This window comes from Sinocyclocheilus grahami, unplaced genomic scaffold, assembly GCF_001515645.1.
Source record: "Sinocyclocheilus grahami isolate Dianchi unplaced genomic scaffold, SAMN03320097.WGS_v1.1 scaffold585.1, whole genome shotgun sequence".
Lineage (NCBI taxonomy): Eukaryota > Metazoa > Chordata > Actinopteri > Cypriniformes > Cyprinidae > Sinocyclocheilus > Sinocyclocheilus grahami.
The window spans coordinates 757,808-776,649 of NW_015505764.1; the positions used below are offsets into that span (position 1 = coordinate 757,808).

The 18,842-nt window shown below is 35.9% G+C and overlaps 1 protein-coding gene across 1 annotated transcript in view; it reads right to left on the reverse strand.

Annotated features, from left to right (window-relative positions):
• LOC107556955 (regulating synaptic membrane exocytosis protein 2-like) overlaps positions 1-18,842 on the reverse strand; it is a 99,458-nt gene that overhangs the window by 8,411 nt on the left and 72,205 nt on the right. The window contains exons 6-8 of the mRNA XM_016240224.1: positions 11,823-12,643; positions 4,745-4,938; positions 523-642 (exon numbers count right to left, since the gene is read on the reverse strand). Of these exons, the coding sequence (XP_016095710.1) occupies positions 523-642; positions 4,745-4,938; positions 11,823-12,643 (1,135 nt within the window). The remainder of the gene's footprint in view (positions 1-522; positions 643-4,744; positions 4,939-11,822; positions 12,644-18,842) is intronic.

The following is an 18,842-nucleotide window of genomic DNA, read 5'->3' on the forward strand; positions in this document are numbered from 1 at the left end:
TGTTTCTTCACTGGAACAGATTTGTAGAATATCATAATATTTGCTTATAGAGCTGCTTAGGCCTGTTTTCACTTGTAAGCAGTGCTTGATCTGCACATTTTCTTTTTGGCTGGAGAATATTATGGATATAGGACTAGTATTTTAGCTCTTTTTTTTACAATCACAGCTTTTCACTTCACAAGACATTAATCGATGGACTGTGGTTGTGTGGATTACTTGAGAATTAGTGTGAAGTTTTTATCAGCGGTTTGGACTCTCATTCTGACGGCACCCATTCACTGCAGAGGATCCATTGGTGAGCAAGTGATGTAATGCTAAATTTCCCCAAATCTGTTCCGGCTGAAGAAACAAGCTCATCTACATCTTTTCAAATTTCAGCAAATTTTAATTTTTGGGTGAACTATTCCTTTAAAGCAGGAACTCTCCTTCAAAATGAATTGCTGCCATTACTGAACTACACAACCACGTGGGATATCAAAATCACATAAAGAGCATGTCCACACAGGAGGCCAAGTGACTCACTTTCAGTCCCAGAAGAGCTCCAGAGTCACGGGGAACGCTGCCGTCCTTCATGCGCTTGTTGAGCAGAATCCTGCCGATGAGTCGATCTCCATCTTTGGAGGGCTGCCATGTGACCGGGTGCTGTCAGGTCAAAACCACAACAAACATCATTTCAGAACACACAGAAAGCTGCCAGTGCTGGTGCGGGGAAGGCTGAGATGAATTTCATCTGATTTATCGCACAAACTCTGTTGTGATTGCAGGTGTTTCATGGGCGCAAGCCACATGTCTGGGACAAATCAAATAATGTTTCCTAGAGGCTTAAGGGATTAGCTCCCCCAAAATGAAAATTCTGTCATAATTTACTCACCCTCATGTCATTCCAAACCTGTATGATTTTCTGTTTTCCGTGGATTGCGTAAGGAGATGTCTTCCATACAACAAAAGAGTATAGTTAGTAGCAATTGACCAATATGAGTTTCTCCAATGTCAAATAGTCGAATCGGAAACTAGAGAGCAAAATGGTCCAAGTGACTTCTGTGCTTTATTCCAAGTCTTCTGAAGTGATGGGATAGCTTAGCATGAGGAACTGAAATGTCAGTCATTATCGGAAGCTGAAATTCTTGTGCTCTCAAATCTAGAGGGCGAGTAAATGATGACAGATTTTGATAAACTATCCATTTAAGGATTAAAAATGTGTCTAAAAATGCATATTGTTTTTACATTTAATGAACGTCTCTATTATAATACAATATATAAATGCTCAATTTCAGATATGAAATCGGAGGAAGATTTATAGTAGTAATCTGGGTTCAATACAAGTTAAGCTAAATGGACAAAATATATGACATGCTGTCAAAAAAAAAAAAAAAGAATCGTCCCTCAGTTGGTAAAACATACAAAACTGCTTACAATAGAAAAATATAATGGAGGTCTATGGGGCAAGGCATTCCAGATGGTTTAAAAGCAGAAATGTGAAGCTTGCGTTTTTGCTAAAGTGCTTATATTACGTATTTCATACAAACTGGCTGTTTTCTGAGCTATACAGTTGTCTAAATTGTCATTTTATTGGTGAAATGACATTTCTGCATGAATGAAGTTCTGCTTACATGTTTCTGACATTATTCCTGTGGACACAGTTTGCGTCATGTGAAAATACACAAATTTGCACATACACTGCAAAAGTGGTTTTAAATTGTAATGCAAAAAAACCCCACACATGACGTTAGTAATTATATCACACTGAACAGATACAGTATATAATGTTTAAAGTGGTTATACTTCATAAACAGTAATGGTGTAATGCCATGCCCCATAAATTTCCATTTCTTATCATTTGTACATACAGGTTTGGGGTCTGTAAAGTTTTTTTAATGTTTTTGACTCACCAAGGCTGCATTTATTTGATCAAAAATACAATAAAAACAGTATTACTGTGAAATATTATTACAATCTAAAGTACCTGCACTGAAAATTGCAGTCGATTACACAAATAATTTTATAGAAATTGCAAGTAACACCCTGAAATAAACATGAAATTTTGAAGTAGAAAGAAACGGTATTTTCTTGTAAAACTAACTCTAACAGTATTTTCTTGTTTTATTAGCAAATTCGAAAAACAAAAATGGGTAATACTTTACAATAAGGTGTCATTTGTTAATGTATTAACTAACATGAACTAACAATGAACAATACATTTGTTAAAGTATTTATTAATCTTTGTTAATCTTAATTAATGAAAAGATAGTTATTCATTGTTAGTTCATATTAACTCAGTGCATTAACTAATGTTAACAAATACAAATTTTGATTTTAATAATGCATTAGTAAATGTTGAAATTAACATGAACTAAGATCAATAAATGCTGTAGAAGTATTGTTCAAGCTTAGTTCATGTTAACTAACTACTGTTAACTAATGAACCTTATTGTAAGTGTTACCCAAAAAATTCCTGTGATGCATAGATGGATTTTTCAGCATCATTACTTCAGTCTTCAGTGTCACATGATCCTTCAGATATCATTCTAATATGCTGATTTGCTGCTCAAGAAGATTTCTTAACATTAACAAAGTTGAAAACAGTTGCTTAATATTTTTGCGGAAACCATGATTCTTCACGAAAGTTCAAAAGAACAGCATTTATTTTTTTTTATAACATTATGCATTTCTTAACTGTCACTTTTGATCAATTTAATGTATCCTTGGTGAATAAAAGTATTAATTTCTTTAAAAACTCTTTTTACTGACCCCCAAATTTTGAATGTTAGTGTATTCTCACAAAAAAAGGCCAAAATTATTTTCAGTTGTAGTTTAGGAGAGCTTAAAATGTACTGAATCCAGAACATTCATAAATGCTTCATAAATATATTTTCATTTTCTTTTTTAGCTAAAGAGGCTCTAGGTGGCATAGAGTTTGTGTGATCGTCTTACTGGGAGTGACATGCACCCATCACATGCAGAGAAAAGCCCCCCAATGGCTACATCACCACAGCCGAACCCCAACACCACATCCAGCAAACACAAGCCCAAATAATGGAAGAAGAAACAGACGATGTTCAAACTGAAAGCGAGGAGAACAGCATGGAAAGGCTCACGAACACAAACGGTGGAAACCAGTGATCCATAACATGGAGAGCAAAGGAATATGACAGTGGAAAGGGAAAAAAGAAAAACAAACTTAAATCCTAGCTGGCTGTCTCTGAGCGGGTGAGCGTGTGTGTTTCAGAGCGAGTCTCCTGGAGTGTGTGTAGTGGGAGAGGGGGGAAGGAGTGAGGATTCAAACCAGTGAGGGGGTCTGGGGCCCTACCGCGGCTGACGGGGCCACTAACACGGCAATAAGACACAAGGCTGAGAGGGCATGCATCTGACGGGGGAACCCACATTCTCTAAGTGCCATGACAAAACACACAGTCACATGATGGAGTGATTCGCTGCTATGTCAACTACGGCAGCTGCGGCTAAGCAGCAAACGATAACAGAGCAAGCAAGAGGCTCCCCAGCTACTGCCACAGAAGAACAGAAATTTAAAACAGGAAAACTTGTTTTTTAAAACTTAAAAAAAGGGGATAGTTCAATCAAAATTGTTCATGAAGTTCCAAACACGTATGACTTGCTTTCTTCTATGGAACACAAAAGGAGAATGTTTATGCAGCTCTTTTCCGTACACTGAAAGCATATTTTGACATTGATGATGCTGAACGGCACTGGTTTTTGCGAGCCACATGACCAAACGTGACGTGCAGAATTAAATATGTTAAAGTGCAAACTAAATGTAAGAGATTTAAAGGAGAATAAATGTGAATGTAATTTAAATTTTGGTCAGTTTCACACAAAAATCAATCATATACTAGATTATACTACTGTTCAAAAGTTTCTGAAAGTCGTCTCTTCTCACCAAGAGTGCATTTATTTGATGAAAGTCAAATTTGATAATTCAAAATCAGTAATATTGTGAAATATTATTACACTTTAAAATAGCTGTTTTATATTTTAATATGTTTTAACAAGTTATTTATTCCTATGATACAAAGCTGAATTTTCAGCATCATTACACCAGTCTTCAGTGTCACATGATCCTTCAGAAATCATTCTAATATACCGATTTGCTGCTGAAGAAACATTTCTTATCATTATCAATGTTGAAAACAGTTTTGCCTTTTAAAATTTTTGTGGAAACCATGTTACATTTTTTCAGAATTCTTTGATAAAAACATTCAAAAGAACAGCATTAATTTGAAATTAAAATCGTTTGCAACATTACAAATGTCTTTACTGTCACTTTTGATCAATTGAATGAGTCCTTGCTGAATAGAAGTATTAATAAAAAAAATGCTTAGTGACCCCAAACCTTTCAATGGCAGTGTAGTTTTAGAAGATCTGAAATATTGTATTCAGGTCGTACAGAACATTTTCCTTTTTGGAGCTTGACAACTCTTGGTCACTGTCTGCTTTTATTTTATGGAAAATAGCAGCTTGGACATCTTCAAAATATCTCATTTTGTGCTCCACAGAGGAAAAAAGAAAGTCATATGGGTTTGGAACTACACAAATGTGAATAAATGATGGCAGAATTTTCATTTTGGTTGAACTATCCCTGCAACATCTAAAAAGAAGATCTCACCTAATATCAGCGACATCAAAACAAAGATCATGTGAAAATGGAACAAAATGAATAAATGAAAAGTTTCAAACAAAACAAGGTCAAATGAAATCAAACCAATGCAGGCTAAAGAGGTCCCAGTACCTTCTCACTATGGCTATGCTCCTCGTTTAGGGTAGTGCTACTGCATGTATCAACCCCCGAGTCTTTAACCTGGGGTTCACACCACTCAGCATCTTCTTCCAAAGAGTGGCCCCCAAAGCGTACCGTTTTCTTTTGGCCCTCAGATAAGGTGTGTGACTGCTCAAAAGTTTGTCTTTTTCCCCTTTGACTGTCCCCTACAGACATGGGATAAAAACAGAAAGAAAAAAAAACATGCAGAGTTGAAAATAAATCAAAAGAACAATGGAATGACAAAGAGTGACAGAGAGAGGGAGAAAACGACAGAGAGAGAAGAGCCAGAAAGAGAGAGAAAGAGGTGGGACATTAGGCTCCGCATGTCTCACCAAAGACATGGAGGAAGCATCGCTGCTATGCCACGTTGTATGATCCCACCAGTGGCCATCCAAATCTCCTGCGAGTGCCACACACACACACACACACAATCACAGCACACACCTACAGCAGAGGTAGTTTGTGAGGACAAAGGAAAGAGAGACATGTGGGGAAAAGAGACACTAAATTCACTCTCATACTGTTAAATGTGTCAGTCACACTCATACTTACACTCACATTTACTGTACATTGATTGATACGCTCATAACCATAGTTATGCAACCTATGACAATTTAGGCGAGGAACCAAAAAAAATGACTTGTACCCGTTAACTGCAACAAAACAACAGAAGAGGTCAAACGTTTGCTGAAACTTGGCTGAAGTCGCTATCTTCTAAGTCTGACTAATAAGATCTGAAAAGATCTTGGGACTGGGCTGTAATACACTTAACTTGAAGAAAAACACACACACACACACACACACACACAGTGTCGGAGTTGCCTGACTTGGCTTCAGTTTAAAATGCAGTCGGTGCATTTTAACTTTGTTAAACTGTGCTACTACAATTGGAGAGATATGACAACACAATCAGATATAAAAGATTTAAATATAGACCTTGTGCTCCAGAGAAACAAGCACACAGCCATATTTAGAATTTTGTCTTTGAGCTTCGGCTTTTTGCGGTAGCTCTGATATATATAGCATCGCTGTTGAAGTAGATTAACTTATTGTAGAGTTAATGAACGTTATCAAGAAAATTGTCATGTTTGAAGCGGATGTCATAACACATGTCAGTAGACTGGGACGTTTTTAAAACGAACAGTTCATTTATAAATTCGCACGACCTTATCTTTACACTGTGGAAATACAAGCCAGAAGACAACGCACACAATGCTGAAAAGGGGCGGAGCTACATAAAGTCTATAACATAGGGCTTGATCAGATCAAATATGACATCATCCAAACACAGCATCATAAATTAGATACAGCATATATCTATAACAACAGATATGATATCAGCAGTGCTGTTTTTGTATTTTACATATTATTATAGTTTATGAATATTTTGATATTTTATCATTTTGATATTTTCTGTTCTCAAACTTTCTGTTTGTTATTTTGTTATGTGCTTTCATCATTTATTTTAGTTTATGTTTTTTAATTTTTGTTTAAATTTTTTTTTTTCATTTGGTATTTGTGTGTGTATATATACTTTTTGCATTTATTCTTATTTCAGCTTTAGTTTTAGTACTTCAACTTATTTTCAGTTAGTCAACATTTCAAGTTTATCATCTAACATCTCCATTTTATTTTAGCTTTATTTTAATTAACAAAACTGTTTAAGTAAATAAGTAATTAAGTAAATATAATACCATGCGATATTTAACATCATCAGACATGCTAGCGCTCAATCAGCTTGACATGGCTTAAACATCAGATGAACAGACCAATCATGCAGCAGCTTTAATAACAGACACTGATCTACACATGGGACTCATTACATTAAACTTCAAAACACCAGTGCCGGTGATAATGACAGAGAACTGCAGACTTATGAAAATTAATGCACAAAAGAATAAAGGGGTAATTCTTGTAAAAACTCTTGTATAAGCTTTAGGTTTTGTATAAACCTAAAGCTATTCTTGTAGTACTCCACTGAATGCTCTGGTCCTTGAGAAAATCATAGAGTATAATAGACAGTACTATGCACGGCAAAAAACACAGAGAAATTTTTTTTATTAAAATGGTTTTAAATATATATATATATATATATATATATATATATATATTAAAGTGCTGATTTTTCACAATCTGAAGTATTTAATCTCATTTGATTATTTAAAACTTGATATACGCAAACCAAAATATTATAATCCTTAAATTATAGATGGATCTCACATAATTAACTCACCCTCAATTTGTTCTTAACCTGCACCTGAAAGTTTTTTTCTTCTGTTGAGCACAAAAGAAGATTTTTTTGAAGAATGTCTAATATTTATGTTTCTAATTTTAAATGTACCAGTTACAGGCTTGACGATAAACCAAGATGAAAAGTCCCAACGATTAGTATGACCATTTCATAGTTTTATTATCATTAAAACCATACAATAAAAACAAACAGTTGCTGGTAGCCATTGACCTTCATAGTATGGAAAAATAATAATAATATGGAAGTCAATAGCTACCAGCAACTGTTTGGTTAAGTACATTCTTCAAAATATCTTCTTTTGTGTTCAACAGAAGACAGACATTCATACAGGTTTGGAACAAAATAAGTGAGTAAATTATGACCGAATGTTCATTTTTGGGTGAACTATAGGGTGAAAGCAGGTAATGCAGGTACATTTTGTCCCTTTATCTCAATGACGAAAGTGGCCCAATTAACCTGGGACAAAACAATAACAGTAGCTACACAATGCTATTCTTCTGGAGCACTGCTGCTGTCTCTCTCTCTCTCTCTCTCTCTGTGTAGTGAAAGCGAGAGTGCAGCGCTCTTAGCAGCTAGGTTCTGGGATCTATTTCTCTCTCGCTCTCACGTTCTCGGCAGAAGGCGGAAGTGCTGATTCAGGCCTGAGCACAGCTCCCAGGCCGCTAGCACACGGCTCTCCATCACTCTGACAACTCAATAAAAACCCAGTGTAAACTATTAATTGGATCATTAATTATTGATGCTGTTTTTACTACGAATGAACAGGAGAACAGAGAGAGACAGACTGAAGAAAGCGACATGGCGTACAATCATAAAATGAGTATTGATATTTGTCTCCATGAAGGTTTCGAATAGGACAGCTTTGCCTGAAACTGAAGATGTGATCTGATTGATTCCCCTTGGCATGTCATGGAAAACGGGAAATTCCTGAGGAATGAATGCTATTCATTTGGATGGATGGATGGATGGATGGATGGATGGATGGATGGATGGATGGATGGATGGATGGATGGATGGATGGATGGATGGATGGATGGATGGATGGATGGATGGATGGATGGATTGGGATGGATTGGGATGGATTGGGATGGATGGATGGATGGATGGATGGGGCACCACCTCAAATGTTTTCTAATCACACATGCTTTTGACCATTACACAATTCGCCATGAATCGTACGAGGTTTTTTGGCTGCTTTGAGAGCAGGTCTGAATGCAGAGTGAGCCGAGACGAGAGCCAATCACAGTGACTTATTCCGATCCAAAAACAGGCCTGCAGCAAAGAGGATGCCATGGTAACCTGCTTTCACCTCATTACATCTGATCTTCAGACAGCCAGACGGCAAATAACGTCAAAACCTTTATTCAGAACAGGAAGCCCGAAATATTAACTGTCTGCTAGTCTGCTCTAACAAAACAAAGAACAACCAGTTCATGGCTAAAGTTGATCTGTACTAGTGTCCAAAGACATCAGATGTCAAAAGTGGCATCCAAGTTTTGCATATTGTGTTTAATGCAGTATTTTAAAGAAGCTTTTTTCCCGAATGTTAAAATTCTTTCCTACCCAGTTTAATATACTATATTGGAAGATAGTAACCCTGTGGCAATTTCCAAACACTGCTCTCACTGCATCTGAATAAGTGTACTTCCTCATTATACTGTATAGTATGCAAAAAGCAGCACATCAAATGAAAAGTATGTCTGAATATGCAGTAGTCATGCAAATTTACACCACCATTCAAAAGAGGTCAAAAAGTCAGTAAGATTTTTCAAAAATGTTTTTAAAAGAAGTGTCTTATGCACACCAAGGCTCCATTTGTTTGATCGAAAACCCTGTAAAAACAGTAATATTGTGAAATATTAGCGCAATTTAAAGTAACTGTTTTCTATTTAAACCCTCTGGGGTCTGAGGGGGTTTTGGGGCCCTGGAGAAGTTTTGACATGCCCTGACATTTGTGTTTTTTTGTGCTGCTAAATATTTGTGTGATTTTTTTTTTCAGGATTATTTAATAGAACGTTCAAAAGAACCACATTTATTTGAAAAGGTAATTTTTTGTAACATAAATGTATTTACTGTAAATTTACTGCATCCTTGCTGAATAAAAGTGTTAATTTCTTTCAAAAATAAATAAATAAATGACCCAAACCTTTGAATGGTTGTGCAATTCCAGCTGATGCCACTAGTGGTGCATAACTATATTTATATTTCATTATGTTTGTGTTAGTAACGCGAGTTTGGCAGAGACCAGCAGCAATGAGAAAAGCTTTAGACTATCATAGGAAAGTCTGAAATAATCAATAATAATTTCAACCTACTTGTAGTTGTCTGAACTAGCACAATAAACTGGGATAGAGAGTATTTTAACATTACATTTCAAAAAATAAATAAATAAAATGACCCACACCATGAAAAAAACTGTGTGTATTTAAATAAGCTGAACCAATAATACAATGATGAAATCCAGTAGAATGACTGATTGTCTGGTTGTAATCATGCAGAAACGCTACTATCCCTGTGCCGTATCTCCACTGCGCTCGGCTCTCATGTGTGATAAAGCTGATGGGAAAGGCAGTCTTATCTGGCCTGATGTGCTCTCCCCTCCTCCCTAAAACTCACCTGACCTTCAGAGAGAGCATTACTCCTCTCCTCTGGTTATAAGTGTGGCTGTGAAACCTGGAAAAGCAGAACATCAATAATGTAGAACTGTACGCTGGGTTTTGTCCTCGGGATGCTTATATAAGTGGCTCGGACCAAGTTGTTCTCTCTCCAGTTCTCTATCCCGCCTCCATCATCCGGACCCATTCATGCAACTCTGTTCAAAAACCTTACTTTTTGTTGTTTACACAGTAAATAAAGTGCTGAGATACTCAATTATTTCCAATACATTAAGCATGACATGTAGCTAAGATAATAACTCGATACTCTAATATGCATAAAAACGGCATTACTGTATGAATGCACACTGCCAAACAAAAAATATATACAAATACATTAAGGTGCATTTGATTTTTTTGTTTCACTGTTAAAAAAAGCATCACATTTCACCTTAATTTAAATCGGCATAAATGAAATTGTAGAAATGTAGAAATGTAGAAATATTTCACAATTGAAATAATATATTCCTGGCTACATAAAATAGCAATGTAACATCATGTAACATAACATAATAAATATCATTTTAATTCGTTTTAATTTTTTTATTATTTTGGGATGCTTTTTAAATATTACAAATATTTGTCATCCATGATTATTTTATTGCATAATGTGATAAAAGGGCATTTATTGAGATAAAGTGAGTAGTATTCAGCTGGTCATGTGATCTTAACATGCCGCACCATAAAACATCTGTTTCTAGGCCACCAATACGACAGAAGTCTTCAGGTTTCCCAAGCATGCTGCTCATTTCTTTAGGTGTAAAACTGAATAAATAAGTGCACTTCTAACATTAATCCTTATCTTAATATTTTTCAGAATACAGAATCATCTCATCTCTCTTCCTCGCATTTTCTCTCTTTCCCCTGTCTCTCTCTTTCCCACTCTATCCCTCTGTTATGTAACACAGCCCATTACATCTGATCTGAGGGAACCAAGACACAGCAATATCTGTCACTGGAGGACAGCCGAGAGAACACAACACACACACACACACACACACACACACACAAATATACAAAGGTAGAAAGCAAGTCACAAGTCATACATACTGTAAATGAACACCAGTGTTGGAGAGTAACTAACAAGTCATTTTAAACAGCTGTGGAAATAATCAAAAACCATTTTCTAAACTGTATGGATATCGAATTCATTCCAGTAAACTGGTTTATTTGGACAGTTCGTGTGAATGAACCTGCTCAAAACAAAGTGATTCACTGATTCATGTCCTTTTTATATATATATAGCTACATATTTAGATAAACACAGCAGTTCAGCATTACTTTTTCGACTTTAATGTAGTTTTTTTTTTCCGGTAGTAACTGCTTTTTTTGTCATTTAAATGAAGTTGAATTTCTTTATATAGTGAATAGCATGAAGCTTGATAATCTACAGTTTCACTGTCAGACACGCACAATCACTCCTCTTGAAAGAAACACACACAGGTCTCTGCTCACACTTCCTAACCGCTCACACAACACAGGCCATTCACACACACTGTGAAACATCAGCATCAGTCAGAGGTTATCAGCATATGAAATAATAAATAATAATAAAATAAAAATATTAGCAACAGCTTTAAACTGATCGCACTACAGCTTTACTGCATTAACATGCACTACAGTAAAAACATATGGGGTCAGTAAGATTTATTTAAATTATTTTTTTATTAAGATTTTTATTCAGCAAGGATGCATTAAATTCAAGACCAAAAGTGACAGTAAATACTAATAATGTTACAAAAGATTTACATTTTCTAATTATTAAAAAAAATCCTTAAAAAAATGTATCACGGTTTCCACAAAAATATTAAGCAGCACAACTGTTTTCAACATTGATAATAATAATACATGTTTCTTTAGCATATTTTAATTATTCCTGAAGTATCATGTGACACTGAAGTTGAAAATTTGATTTGTCATCAGAAATAAATTGCATTTTAAAATATATTAGAAATCAAATAGAAATCAGTAATTTTACATTTCAATATGTCACAATATTACTGTTTTTACTGTGTTTTTAATCAAACAAACACAGCCTTTGTGAGCATAAAAGACTTCTTTCAAAAATGCAAAAAAATCTTACCGACCCCAAACTTTTAAATGGTAGTGTACATACATATATAAATTATAAAAACTGCATTACCTTTCTCGCTCACAGACTCACTCTCGATCTCCACATCCTCACAGCTGGTGTACTCCGGTGTAGTGGCCAGTTCCTCTTCCGAGCTGCTCAGGGACACCTGCCTCATTTTGCCGCCCCTCTTCGTCTTGTGAGGTTTGGGCGGCGGCGGCCTGACAGACTCTGATTGGTCGGAACTGAGCGAGTCGTTCCGCAACATGCTCTCCATCTTTTCTCGTTTACTCTTCCTTACGGCCGAGACGGGATCCAGGTGCTGCTGCCTGTGGAGGGAGTCCACGCCGGGTGGACTGTGGTTGGACCTCCAGTGGGTGTGTCCGGGACCTGGTGAGTAGTGGGGACCCCGCAGGGGCCCCAAGGGCTCCTCCATCTCCGTGTACGCCAGGGAGACATCACTGTGGCGCCGTTCGTGCCTGAATCGCGAAACCTCCGCATGCATGCGCATCTGTTCCTCGTAAGGTTGTGGTTTGACTGGGTAGCGGGCCAGGTTTGGGTCACTGCGGTAGCGGTTCTGGTACTCCTCCTGCCGTTGCCGCTGAAGCTCGTGCTCGCTGAGAGGCGGGCCATCGGGCAGGAAGCCGGGTTCAGGTGGATACTCTTCCTGAGAGTGCCAGCCGCCCCGTCGAGCACGGTATGCACTCCGCGCTACCTCTGCGTCCTCGTAGGAACGGCCGTAGCCTCCCCGCCATTGGCGGTCTCCGGCCCCGTAGTCAGACGGCGATCGTGGCATGCCGCCCACCCCTGGGGCATACTGCGAACGCTCTGCCTTCTCCTCCCTTTGGTCGTATTTTTGGTTCGGATCCCTGGTTGCTGATGGGCTTCTTTTCCTGTCAGTCAGAAAAAAAGAGCAAACATTGCTATAGGAATTGCAGACACATTTCGGAACACAACAATGAATAAAATTGACCTTAGGGCTTTTCACACTTGAAATGGTTAATCCTGGGTCATTCAAAATCCTGGTATCTTGTTTAATGTTTCAAATTGCTCATACTTTACCTAGGTTTAAAGGGATAATAAACCCAATAATGAACATTTTACTTTTATTTTCTCACCTTCAAGTTGTTCCAACCTGCACAAGCTTCTTTCTTCTGTTGAACACGAAATTAAATATTTTGAAGAAAGTTGGTAACCAAACAGTTGCTGGTAACCATTGACTATCATAGTAGGGGGGGAAATACTATGGAACTTGGAAGTCAATGGCAACCAGAAACAATTTGGTTAACCAGCATTCTTCAAAATATCTTCTTTCTTTTGTGTTCAACAGAAGAAGAAAAACTCATACAGGTTTGGAAAAATATGAAGATGAGTAAATAATGATGAATGATCCACAATTTCTAGTGTGAAGAATAAGTTTTTCAAATTAGTTTTTTTGATAAACCTTTAAAAAAGACCATACATTTTCAATATCCAATCAATTCCTGATGGATAAATCAAGTCCCATCCTAATTTTTTTTTTCTAGTTCAGTATGCCGTTTCTTGTAATACTTTGGATTATATTAGAAAAATGGTTTGTAAACAAGCTTTCACATCGTCATTACATAGACTATAATCAATATTCGATCTTTCAAAATCAGCATCAAAATCTTGTAATAAAACAGCAGCATCTAACTGCTCACTGCAATTTCTTTTAAAAACAAGCAACATCTCATTTTAAAACACATGCTGTTTTTACAAAAATAACCTGCCGCTAATGTGGTTACAACAGTGCTGGCTGTATGTGTCGGAAAAGACAAATGACACCAGTGTCCCCGGCATATGAGTTTCATCTTCAGAGGGAATAAGAGGCCCAGAGAGATGCAGGAGGAAAAACTGCATCTATACTGAAGGGTAAAGTTTAGAGCCTTGAAAAGATACAATCCATCCACTGCTCCCCTATCTGTGTCCATATGACTTGGGTTTGTGGTTGTATTTCATTGATAAGCACATGGAAGAAGCTGTAACAAGGGAACATCTGTGGTCTAACAATTAACCATCTAATCCACAAATGTGTATTACACAAACTTTCTGCCACAACAAAAGCTTCCATTCTCCCAAAAAAGCATCATAAATTTTGTATTTCTTTTATTATTATTATTATATATTTCTAATTGCTTCTCCTACACAACAGTACATGACATGTTTCCTAGAGTTTCCAAAAGTCAATACAAAAATGACCAAAGTTTCACATCAAATTATTTTGAAAACAAATATGAGCGAAATTTTATGAACAAACATTTCTCATCAATTTCTTAATTTAATTCATCTGAGCTAAATCTCAATATAACCTCAAACATTTCTCATTAAATTCTTCTGCAGTCAAATAATCTGAGCAGTCTCAAACAATTCACAATAAATCCTTCTCAAATCAAATTATTTTAGCAAAGGCTCAACATGAACAATTTCTCACCGAATTCTTCTCAAATAAATTAACCGCAGCAAAGTCTCAATATGAACTCAAATATTTCTCATGGAATTCTTCTCAAATCAATTCATCTGAGCAGTCTCAACATGAATTCAACGATTAATGAGCAATCTCAAAATGAACCCACATTTTTGTCATCAAATTTGCAAATCTGAGCAAAATCTCAGTACGAACTCAAACGTTTCTCATCAAATAATCTGAGCAAAGTCTCAATATGCACTCAAAAAAATTTTCTCATATTAAATAATATGAACAAAGTCCCATTGTGAACTCAAACATCTCTCATCATATTCTTCTCAAATAATCTGAGCTAAACTCAAACGTTTCTCATCAAATAATCTGAGCAAAGTCTCAATATGCACTCAAAAAAAAATTCTCATATTAAATAATATGAACAAAGTCCCATTGTGAACTCAAACATCTCTCATCATATTCTTCTCAAATAATCTGAGCTATACTATCCACATTCATTTTTTTTACTACAGTTCTAAACTATTATTGTATGTCAATAATTATACATTTTTTTATTTCTCAGTAGGAATTTTAGGAGAATGCTGATACTCGAAATGAAACTGAGAAATCTGTTATGTTTCCTGAGCTATGAAAGAGCAGCTTCTGAGCATTAAATGCACATATCAAATCACAACAAATACCACATCAAACCTAAACATGCTGAACGTTCTTATGACCTGGATATGAAGCTAGTGCACTAGCTAGCGACAAGAACACCACAGTTCAACAGCAGCTATCTGTATTTCTGCAGGGTGCTGTGATCTTTAGTGTGCTGTTCAAGGGTCTGGAGCGATCTGAGAGCTGTTTTTGAGTGTGTACATGTACTGACTGATTAATGATCGTCTCTCCCGCGTCCCCTGGGCTCTGCTCAGGGGTTTTACTATGGCCGCCGTGTTCCTGATGCATTATTCAACAGCAGCCTGACACAGTCGTGCACCATTCACAAATCAAGTGCAGCAGATGCCTGTTTGTGTTTGGGATCGTGTGAGAGGAACAGGAACGTGTGTTTTGAAATGTAGAAACCTAATATTCATGACAATATACAGTCAGCATTAGTCAATATCACAAGTTCCAACCAAATAAGTTAGATTAGCTACACACACACATATACACACACACACATATATAACACCTAAATAAATAAATAGTAAAATAATATAAATTATTTAATATTTAATTAAAATAATATAAAATATCTCAGAAAAAAAATTAAACTTATTTTATTTCAGTCATTTCCCATTTTCATTTAATTTAACTTTATGTACTAAATAATGAAAACTGAAATAGAAATTAATTACATTTTGACATTTTAAATATAATACTAATAAAAATGACAAAACACAAATCACCACAATTAAAATGAAAACGGAAAATACAAAAAAAAGAAACTTTTATTACTCAAAATATTAATAAAAACTAAAACAATATCTCAATGATACTAAGTTAACACTGATATATGTGACCCTGGACCACAAAACCAGTCATAAGAGTACATTTTTCGAAATTGAGATTTATACATCATCTGAAAGCTGAATAAATAAGCTTTCCATTGATGTATGGTTTGTTAGGATAGGACAATATTTGACTGAGATAAAAAATCTGGAATCTGAGGGTACAAAAAAAATCTAAATATTGAGAAAATCACCTTTAAAATTGTTCATATGAAGTTCTTAGCAATGCATATTACTAATCACAACTTACGTTTTAATATTTACAGTAGGAAATTTATAAAATATCTTCATGGAACATGATCTTTACTTAATATCCTGATGGTTTTTGGCATAAAAGAAAAATCAATAATTTTGACCCATACAATGTATTTTTGGCTATTGCTACAAATATACCCGTGCTACTTAAGACTGGTTTTGTGGTCCAGGGTCACATATTAAGATATCACGAATTTGCTTACATATAGTGTCATACTACTACTCAACCAAAAGGATACTTTCCCTTCACCTGAGAAGTAGCTACATACACTTAGAGCGTATCTGAAGTATGCTACTCGAGATGTACAACATCCTCATTATTCGATTTGCCTTCCATTCACTCATTTTATCCATTCACTAATTTTATTCATCACTTCTATGAACACTCGCACACACACACACCTGGCAGGCCAATGCATTATATCACACAATGAAATAAACTGCACTAGACGCTCATTTAATCGCTAACACCACCTGCTCCATCCAATGCACTGATAGCACAGCTGTGCAGAGCGTCTGTGTTTAGCAAGCAGATGGACAGACACAGGTCACATACTACACAGCATTATTCCTATCTGCACACTAACCTACTGCACTTTTTTTATCCTTAGCATGATTAGCACTGCAGCTACCCAACAGTTTGAGTGTGAAATCTATGCAGATAGAGGAAGGGAGGGTTAGAGGAAGTGTCATTGCGAACTGACCCACTTACATGTGATTTTCACCCGTGCTATCTGTAGTTTAGTGTGTAATACTGGGACAAAGCTCCGCAAAGCTCACCAACACAGATTATCCAGCATGCTAACACTGTGTTTTCTACATAGTCAACCTGCAATCACACTTCCGTGCAATCAAAACACTCTTAAATTTTGCATTTTCTGTGTTTAGACCAGTCAAAGCCCATTTCACAGAATAAATACCCTAAAAAGCCTATGCTTCCCCTTAAAAAAGTACTGTGGTGGTACTATAGTATAGAGATGGTACTAGATACTCATACTATGGTACTTTAATTCTAGGATGATGGTAGTCATTCATATATATCAGAGTCTGTTAGTTCAAATCATTTCTATGAATCATTACAAACAGCATGCTTCAGTTAACCTCTGATTAAATGACCCATTTGAGTCACCAAACTGTTCTTGTGCAGTCACAACTTCCTGTGTGGTATTTTTCAAGTATTAAAATGTAAAATATCAATCAATCCAACCACAAAAACCCATTCAGAATTGATAGAAAATAATTGTAAATAAATAAATAAATAACCCAGGCCTTAATGTGGTGTGAAAGCAAAAGAACTGGAGTGCCCATAATGAGCAATAGTGTGAGAGCACTATGCAATCAATGTGAAATTACGGCCTTCGGGATCCCGGCTCCCTCTAAATGAAAGAAAACAGAGAACTGAAATACGCACCTTCCCTCGTCAGTCACAACCTTCCTGAAATGAGGCCACACAGACTGATACTACAAAAATCCACTGCAAGCAGGGTAAGAAAACAGAAATAAAGCCTCAATCCTTTCAGTAGCACTAGAATCCTCTCGGTTCTGATGTCAGGACGTTGTTTTCACCCAGATCAAATCTTCCCTCACTGACAGTTGTGTAAATCCCATGTAACGTTGACTTAAATGTGTTGAAGAATTTCACGAACACCCTTCTCTCTAATCGTTCTCTCTGACAGCACCCACGGACTTATAAGCAGCCACAGGGCATGCTGGGGGCCCAGAGCGGGGCTGAAACAGGTTGTAGCAGATGACCTGTGAGCAGAGGTGGAGATGTTTCTCTGGGACAGGGGCAGCATTACATGCTTCCACTCACCGCTGATTGGTGGAGATTCCGGCCGCGGCCTGATAGAGGATTTTTATTTAATCTTGTATAACTGTGCCAGAACAAAACAGCACTCTCTAACCAAACAAATCACAAATTTGTGCTTTTTTCCCCCGCTCATCCTTTTTTAAAGACAAGGGCGATTATCTTTGTAAATCTAATTCCGTCTGCTTTGCAAAAGAATAAACTGGAACATGCAATAGCTTTAAACATACACACCACGAACATGTCCAATAAATGTCAACATCAGAAAAGAAACTACACAAAGTCTTTCTGTTGATGGACACACTGAATGATATCAAAAACAGAGATCTACTCCACTGTAAGCCTTTCTAATCTGAAGCAAACTACTGTGAATACAGTGACGGTACTCAACAGTAATACCATGGGATTCTAATATTTACTGTAATCATGTACTAAACGATTATCATATTCAGACACCATGGTATTTGTAAGAATACTTGCACCAAAAACAATGTTATTATCATGTGAATGAATGAATGAATGAATGAATGAATGAATGAAAATAAAAAAAATAAGGTAGGTATTGTCAGTACCTAATGTACTGAAAAGCACTGTATTTTCATGGTATGACTGAAAAAGAAATAATAAGAAAAATATTAAATAAATTGAATTAAATAAAGAATAAAACTGTATACTACCATAGAACATGTACTAAGCATGTATGAAAATAAATATATAAATAAATAAATCAACAAACAAACATGGTATTGGAATTTTACCAAATAACAAGGAGGGGAAAAAATTAATTAAATAATAATAATAATAATAAAAAAATTATACCTAAAAAACATGGTATTTTTATGGTTGGACTTCAATAAACAAAAGTCTGTTGTACATATAAAAGAATATAAAATACAAATACAAATACAAATTTAATAAAATAAAATAAATGTATCTGAAAACCATGGTATTACGATAAAAAAACATGGTTTTTCTATGGTTGGACTTCAATTATTAAACAAAAATAAATAAATAAATAAATCAATCAATTTAAAAAAAAAATCTATCTATATATATATATATATATATATATATATATATATATATATATATATATATAT